This window comes from Leptosomus discolor, chromosome 6, assembly GCF_034619465.1.
Source record: "Leptosomus discolor isolate bLepDis1 chromosome 6, bLepDis1.hap2, whole genome shotgun sequence".
Taxonomy (NCBI): Eukaryota; Metazoa; Chordata; class Aves; order Leptosomiformes; family Leptosomidae; genus Leptosomus; species Leptosomus discolor.
The window spans coordinates 63,958,898-63,966,951 of record NC_141396.1 but is presented as its reverse complement, the minus strand read 5'-3'; the positions used below and the strand labels follow the sequence as shown (position 1 = coordinate 63,966,951).

The window sequence follows — 8,054 nt, the reverse complement described above, 5'->3', positions numbered from 1 at the left end:
TCCAATTAAGAGGGGACATCAGAGGCACGCTGGAGGAACCCCATCCTGGGGAGCTGGCATCCCGGAGCATCTCTGAACATTGGGACGGATGCAACTTGCTGGGAAGAGCCTTTTTATCAGGATCTCCTGTTTGAGCTGCCCCCAGATCCTGGCTCCTGGGTGGGTTTTGCAGCAGGGTTCAGCAGCAACCTCTTTCCTCACACCTGAGTTGTGTCCCAGGTGTTACCGTCTTCTCCATCTCTTCAGCTCCCGGCCTTCAAGGAAGCCCACAAAGCAGAGCTGCTGAGGACCAGCAGCAATTTAGGGTGTTGGAGGGGCAGGTGAGCTCCCACCTCTGGTTTACTTTCCTCTCCTCCTTCTCTTTCCCAGGTCTGGATCCCCTGCACCAGCCGGGGCGCTGACCTGCCACCATGGGGGTTAAAACGATGCTCCCCAGCTACGAACTGGGGTTTTATGCTCTCACCGTGACGTGCGCTGTGGTGTACAGCGGCAGCGGGATCTTTGAAGCTTCCAGAGGTAACGCTCCCCACCTCATCCCCCCCCGGAGGGGGCCCTGGGAGGGAGGATGGATGTCAGGCGGCTGCTTTTACAGCTGTCGATACCAACAGCAGATCCCCGGATTTAATTTTGGCAGAGAACGACTTGGGAATCCTTTGCAAGGCTCCAGGAGAGTTTTTGGCCTTTTTGCCCGGTTGCCCCCTTGTCCCCATTTCTGTGGCTCAGGGCAAGAGACTGTGGCACGTCACAGCTCTCCAGGCAACCACCCTGCCTACACAGGGCTGCTTCCCCAATGCTTCATCTGGAAGCCCAAAAAACCCAGAAAATTTCATGGGATCAGCTGAGGGTCCCTGGGATGGGCACTGCGAAAAGGCTTTGCTGGAAATTCTTGCAGAAATCGAGGTTCCTGACTCCTGTGGTTATCTACGGGAATTAGGCGCTTTGGGGATGGGTTGTTTGAGCCCTGACGGCTCATCATCGCGGTGAGGAAGGCTCCCTGCTTTGCCAAAACCCAGGCCCCGTTTCCCAGAGCTGTTTCTTTCCCCATAACTCTGGTTCTTTTGCAGACAGCATGAACAGAAAGGCTTTTCGGGACGGCATAAAGCCGGGCTGGCACTACTTCGGCAGGAAGATGGTAAGCGGAGGAAGGACTCGGTCTTTTCTAGTTACCGGTGACACGGTCGGTGCTGACCGCTGGAGAAGCAGAGCTGGTTTTTCTGCTGCTGACGTATTTTTTGCAAAGTCCACGTGACTCCTATTTTTCTCCCTAAAGAACCAGTCAGGAGAATATCCTGAGCAGCACCGTGGATGCTCTGCTTTGTGCGCACCGAGACGAGCAACCTCTGCGCATCTCTCCTGGGGTTTTATGACCAAGCTGGGGTGCTCGGGAGCCCTTGGGTGGAAAACGGGAAGAAAAGGCTTTGGAAATGGTCTGGTTTCCCCTCCAGACGGGTGTTGGGGCAGGGCTGCGAGGGCTGGGGGCAGTAAGGCACCCGGTGCTGCTCCCGCAGGACGTGGCCGATTTCGAGTGGGTGATGTGGTTCACCTCGTTCAGGAACGTCATCATCTTCGCCCTCTCGGGACACGTCCTCTTCGGCAAGATCTGCTCCATGACGGTGCCGCAGGTGAGCCGGGGATGTGGTGGGATGGATCTGAAAGCACCAAGGGTGACCTGGGACCTGCGGAGGGGGGGTTGAAGGATGTTCTGGGATGGGCGGGAGCAGGGTCGGGGTTTTCACCACGCTGACCACGGGTCGGGACCGCTCTCTCCTCACAGCACCGGGCTGTGGTGTACATGCTCTACGGGGTCTCGGCCGTGCTGGGCAGCATGGGGCTCGTCTACCTGATGATCATCCTCTCCCACTGCCTTGTCCTCTACTCCGTCGCGCTGGCCAAGCAGAAGTGGCTCTGCTACGTGGCCGGGCTCTGCTGTCTCGCCTCCTTCAAGGTGGAGCCATTCAGCTCGTGGCAGGTAGGGGCTGTCTCGGGCCATCTCTGCCTCATTTCCAGCCCACTTGTGTCCATCTCCTTGGGTTTATCTCCAAGGAGGGTTCCTGTGGCACCCGCAAACCCCAGGCACTTCTTCTGGCTACTTCAGATCTCCCACAGGGTTTCAGAAGGAGGGGACTTTGTGCTGCTTGGGAATAATCACACGGGGACTATGTCATGTTTTGGTGGCTTCATGCTGGGCCAAAGCTCAGGACACCTGAATCCTCCTTGTTGCTTAGGCAACAGCTTGTCAGACAGGCAAGGTGTGTTCCTGTCCCGTGCCTCAGCTTCCCCATCCGTAACATGGTGCTGGGATGGGTTCAGTGATGCCCATACCTATCTCTTAGCTCTCTGCCCAGTTAAGACTTTCACTGGTGGGTGGAGAGAAGCCCAGGAAGGACCTTATAAAGCTATTCAGTCCCTCTGAAGGACAGTGCTGCCTCTCCCTGCCTGCTGCTTACCTCCTGATATGCGTTCCCCTCCCCTCTCCATCAGGCTTCTGCTGGCTTTTCTTCACTCCCTGGGGAGGGGGACATTCCCACCCCAGACCAAAGCCTACGTGGCCCACAGCTGCTTGGTGAAGACGTGGCCAAGAGGATCCACCACTTCCCATCTCCTCCGGGATGCAGGAGCCAGCTGGGAAATCGAGCCCCAGTTTTTTTCTTTTTCCAACAGCAAGGCTTATGAGCTCCAGGGACACTTGGTGTCAGAGGGTAATTAGAGGCTTTGCCAGCTGCCCCAGGAGTGATGTCCTCCACAAAGCAAGGGAGCACAGAAGCGACACCGCGTTCCTGGTGGTAACTATTTGTTTCTCATCCAGAGCGGATTTGTAACTGGAGCTTTTGATCTTCAAGATGTCCTCTTCTACGGAGGAAGCGGCTTCACCATCATGCGCTGCATGAGCTTTGCACTTGAGAGCTCTGAGAGGAAAGAGGGCATCTACTCCATCTTCGACCCCCTCAAGTACAACTTCTACCTCCCATTCTTCTTCTTCGGGCCCGTCATGACGTTTGACCAGTTCCATGCCCAGGTGAGTGCTCCTGAGGCAGGGCTGGATGAGGACCTCTCCCTGCGTGTATTTGCTTGGGTTTAATGCCTGCAAAACCCCATCTTCTGCCACAGTGAAGGTGCAAATGGTTGTAGAGCTTCTTGTGGTCACCTAGTCTGTGCCATGATGCTGTGATTTTTGTGTGGAGGGGCATCAACCTTCTTTTTTGGGTTTTGGGCCGCTGATCTGTTCAGAGGGGAAGACGTTGCTGTGGTGAAAGCATCACACTGGGATGAGGAGGGGAGGGTTCAGCTCATGTCCTTGCTCGCTGGGCACCTGCACTGCTCGGTGCCTCAGTTTCCATGCGCTGTCACCCCAGCAGCTCCATGCTGCCCCACTGCGCGGTGCCGGGAGGCCACGGTGAGAGCCAGGCATGTGGTGCCCATCGGTGGGACCTCTGCATGCTGGTGGGTGTGACAGCAAGGTCAGCCTCACATTTCCATCCTGCTGGTTCACCCAACAAGCATGAATTTCCAGGCATGGTCTGTGTGTCTTCATCTGAAGTTATTTCTCTAGAAATAAGTAAGATTGGGTGCCAGGCTGTCTTTCAGCAACCAGGGGCTTCCTCTGCTCTTCATGAAATACCCTGGTGACCCATTTGACTCTAGAGATCATAAGGTCAGCGCTGGTGTCCCCCACAAGGGATGCTGGTGGTGCACTGAGTCTACTGGCAGCCCATTCTCAGCAGACGAGTGCTAGGGATGGCCAGGCCACTGATGGGCTTTTCTCCCCAACCTGCTGGAAGAAACGCTTCATCCTAAGGCTTCATCTCTCCAGTCATGTCTTATCTGTCAGGCTGAAGTCCAGCTGAGCGTGGCTCCAGCAGTCCCACTGTCCAAGCCCCTCTGGAGGGTTTACAGTGCGCTGGGGTGCTGTCCTCATCCCATATTCCTCTTCCTTCCCCAGTTTCCATCAGTCGTTCCTATGAAATGTGCAGCCCTGGCTTCTCCTAACGCTGCAGCCAGTTATCTGTAAATCAGGGCATTAAACTCCTCCTGTCCCCAAGACCTAAACTCCTCCTGTCCCCAAGACCTAAACTCCTCCTGTCCCCAAGACCTGAACTCCTCCTGTCCCCAAGACCTGAACTCCCACCGCTTCTACATGGCTTGATCTGGAGGGGGTTTTATTTTGGGCTCCTTTGCACAGCCCCAAACCTGGATGTCTCTAGCCACTTAATGAGCAATTCCCGCCTCTGCTGCTTAAAACGCTCACCCCAAAGGGACAAGGATTAACTCCACAACCCCTTTGCCATGCCCCAGCTAAGGGTCCTGTCTTGGCCTGGCCACCACTGCCATCTCCTGGTTAGATGCCCCCCTGCACCGCTGGAGCCGCAGCTAATTTTAGGGATGAATTCCTAATTGCCCAACAGCAATTACAGGGGCAGGTAGATGGAGTCTGACCCAGTTAGGGGGCAGATCTGTGTCTTTTTGGCTCCTACTGGTGCTGCATCCTGGTGGAGACCTTGTGTGATGGGAACTCATCTGTACCAGGGCTTGCTCAGCCCCATTTGAGCTGAAAAGCATCTTCCTTACTAGGATCAAGGGAATAATTTCACTTCTGTAGGGCTGCAAGTGTGGGGGACACCTCCCTGATCCCACGGGGATGGTGGCAGAGTGCTGCCACCACACGCAGACATGAGGACAAGAGGAAACAGCCTCAGGTGGCACCAGGGGAGGTTTAGATTGGACATTAGGAAAAATTTCTTCACAGAAAAGGTTGTCACTACCCAGAGCAGTGGTTGAGTCACCATCCCTGGAGGTATTTCACTTAGGGACATGGTTTAGTGGTCGACTCAGCAGTACTAGGTTAACAGTTGGACTCGATGATCTTAAATATCTTTTCTAACCTAAATGATCCATGATTCTATGAAAGGGGGGCTCCATGTCCTCCCACACATCTCCATGCCAGAGTCTGTCCTCCCTCAGCTTCTCCTCCAGCTTAGAGTCCAGCAGCCTCTTTGTGTCCTTAAAGCACTTGGCATATAACAGACACACACACACACAAAAAAATCTGGCAAAGGCTTTAATTCTCAGGAATCATCTGGATTTGACGATGGGGCTGGTGCGGCAGCCTGCGGATTATGTCGGGAGAGCTCCCACCTCTTGCAGGGAATAAAGGGAAAGTAATAAACATAAGAGGATTTTGAATAGAGCAGCAATTTTTACAGCGATGCGGGGAAGTGAGGACATCAGTCTGCCCGGTGTAATCCTGAAAGCTCGCTCTGATGATTTTTTATATTACAACGGCCAGAGACATGACAACTCCTGGAGGCAAAGCCCGGCCCCTGTTTGTACAAGACACAGCAGAGACAAAATCCCCATTGATCAGGTCCCAACCGATTCAGGATGGCTCCTCCAGCAGCTCTCCCTCTCATTTACAGCAGGCCTCTGCAGCAGAAGCTCCAGAGACCACCAGTTCTCCTCCTCCTCCTCCTCCCAAGTGACCCTGGCCAAAGATACACATCCAGCCCTGGCAGAGCTGTCAGGTGGGATTCCAGCACTGCTCCCAGCCTCTCCTGGGCATGTGGATGCCCTTCCCTACAGGCTGTGGCGCCCTGTAGATGTGATGAGTACGAGCATTTGCTCCCTCTGGGTGACTTGTGCAAGGGGCCGCCCTTAAGCAAAGTTGACTTTCTAAGCATGTCCCTGCAGAAAGAGCATAAACCCCAGCTCCTCGGTCAGTACGGTCTTCACCCCACCTAGGGTCCCTTAGGTACAGCCAGACCTGTCACTGCTGTGTCACACCATGTGCCTGCTCTGCTGGAAACGCCAGTGATGGGAACAGCCTTTGCTAGGAGGGTGCTCCAGGAGGCGCGTTGCTGCCGTGCTCAGCACTGAGGTGGGGGTGTTGGAGGGATGCTGTGGGTGGGACATGTCCTGCTCCTTGTGGATGGGTTCACCTGAGCTAGTCCCTTGGGTCTTCCTTAATCAATGGAGATTCGGGCCACATAGTCCATGGTGTGATTTCTAAAGGAGAGTGTTCGGTCCCCATTTGGACCTTGACTGCTCCTCTGGATGGAGGAACACACTGTCCATCCTGTCTCTTAGCTCAGCCCTTTCCTGGTTTGCCATCCCGGCAGGTGAGCACCCAAGAGCTAAGACGCAAAGACGACGAGATGAGGCATATCCGGGTCCACGCCCTCCTCCACGTAGGGGCCATCATTGCTGTGGACATCTTCTTCCACTTCTTCTACATCCTCACCCTCCCTTCTGACCTGAAGTTCATGAACCGCCTCTCGGACTGGTCCTTGGGTGAGTGGCCGTGCTTGGACACATTCACACCTGTACTCAGCTTCGAGGCAGCGGTGGGTGATCCAGATCTCCATCCATCCCTACTGAGAGGCTTTGGCAATGCCTATGTTGGGCAGGTTTGAGCAAAGCCCCTCTTCTTCCCGTGGACAATACACAGAGCTGGAGCCCTAGAAAGCAGATGGTGTTGGCCTGACATTCTCCCCGGGTCCAAGTGTAAATTGTTTAGCTCCGGGTTTAAGAGGCTGAGCATCAAGCCATTCCCATTGCCTTTGGACTGGAAGGTAGCTCAGCACCTCCAAAAAACCCAGCCCTATGCTGTTGCAAGAGGTACATCTGCTATCTCAGATGCCTTCCCAGGTGGCCACCCACTACGGGTGTTTGTGAGCCACTGAAATGGTCCCAGGCATAGGGTGCACAGCGAGCAGCTCAGGGGAGTTGTAGCTGCTGTTTTCAACTGGCTAACAGAGGGTTACAGAGAAGGTGAGCTCTTCTTGGAGGCTGGAAGGGAAGAAGCGGGACACAGCAAACAAGGAGCAGCAAGGCAAAGCCTCATTGCGTGTGAGGAATGTTTTTCACAGAGTGGTCAAACACTGGAACAGAGGCCCAGAGGGGTTATGGATTCTCCAAAAATAGACATACTCAATGCTCAAATGAACAAGGTAGAGAGCAACCTAATCTCCCTTTAAAGTGGGCTGTTCTCTGAGCAGGGCTGGACTAGGGACCTCCAGAAGCCAAACTCCCCAGATGAGTCATGGTAGCAACACTGGCATTCAGCTGGCAGCTGGATGGAGGATTTCAGCTGGCCAAATACACGTCTGATGGCAGCATCTCAGATGCCACAGCGTATCTGACATCCACACGGACAGCAGACAAGCAGGAGGACGCCCATGTCTCTCCAGAGTGGCAGCTGGAGGCCAGGAGAAAATCCTAATGCAGCTAGGATGGCACTAGCATTGATTTAGGATGTCCTAAGAGACCTGGGTGGATTGACCAAGCATGTGTGTTACTCCAGAGGGAGCTGAGCTCCTCTGCAGGCTCTGCTGCCTGTATTGACCAGATCTACCTGGTCCATGGTGGGAGCTCAGGCACTGCTCACATCGAGGCACTGTGTGGCCCTTAATCTGTGAGCTGAATCCCACCAAGATGGAGGCATTTGAGCTTCTGTTTGTAGCAGCGCTACTGGAAAGGGCACCCCGAGCCGGTACATTCCTGCTCTCCTCGACTGCTCGCCCTGGCACGTCTCCCTCACCGGGCTTGAGCTTGGCGGGGGGGGGGGGGTGTGGGCATGAGGAGCCGCCCCTCCACCGCGCACAGGCCTTTTCCTGCAGCTGCCACTCTCCTGCCCACCCCGGGGCGGGCTGAGGAGCCGCTTCCCTCCCGGGCACAGCCGGATCCCCGAGGGACCGGGCTTGCTACGGGCCCCGCGGCCTGGTGGCGCCTCCGGGGCGGCTGAGGGCAACTGTCCTGGCGGCCGGGCTGAGGGGAAGGCCGCCAGCCCCGCCCCTCGGGCGGTGACGTCCCGCGCTCGGCGCATGCGCGGCCCTGCCCTTCCCCTGCTCTTGTCGCCGGCGGGGCCGCTGTTGCTATGGGAACCGCGTGGGGCCGCGGCCGGGCCGGGAGCAGGAGGCGCAGCCGGAGGGAGAGGCAGCGCGGCCCTGGCAGGCCGCAGGACGAGGCGGGCGTTGGGCGGGGGAGAGAGGGAACCCCCTGTGTCGTCCCCCCAGCAGCTCTGTGGCAGAGCCCTCTGTGTTCAGGCGGTACCCAGGTAG

General features: G+C 56.0%; 1 protein-coding gene across 1 annotated transcript; it reads left to right on the top strand.

The window, feature by feature from the left end:
- Positions 1–410: 410 nt before the first annotated feature.
- Positions 411–7,738, top strand: LOC147415388 (protein-cysteine N-palmitoyltransferase HHAT-like protein). The gene is made up of 7 exons (XM_086467344.1): positions 411–516; positions 1,065–1,132; positions 1,509–1,622; positions 1,775–1,969; positions 2,807–3,016; positions 6,114–6,285; positions 7,614–7,738. The coding sequence occupies exons 1-7, from the start codon at positions 411–413 to the stop codon at positions 7,736–7,738; spliced, it is 990 nt and encodes a 329-aa protein (XP_086323470.1).
- Positions 7,739–8,054: the final 316 nt, after the last annotated feature.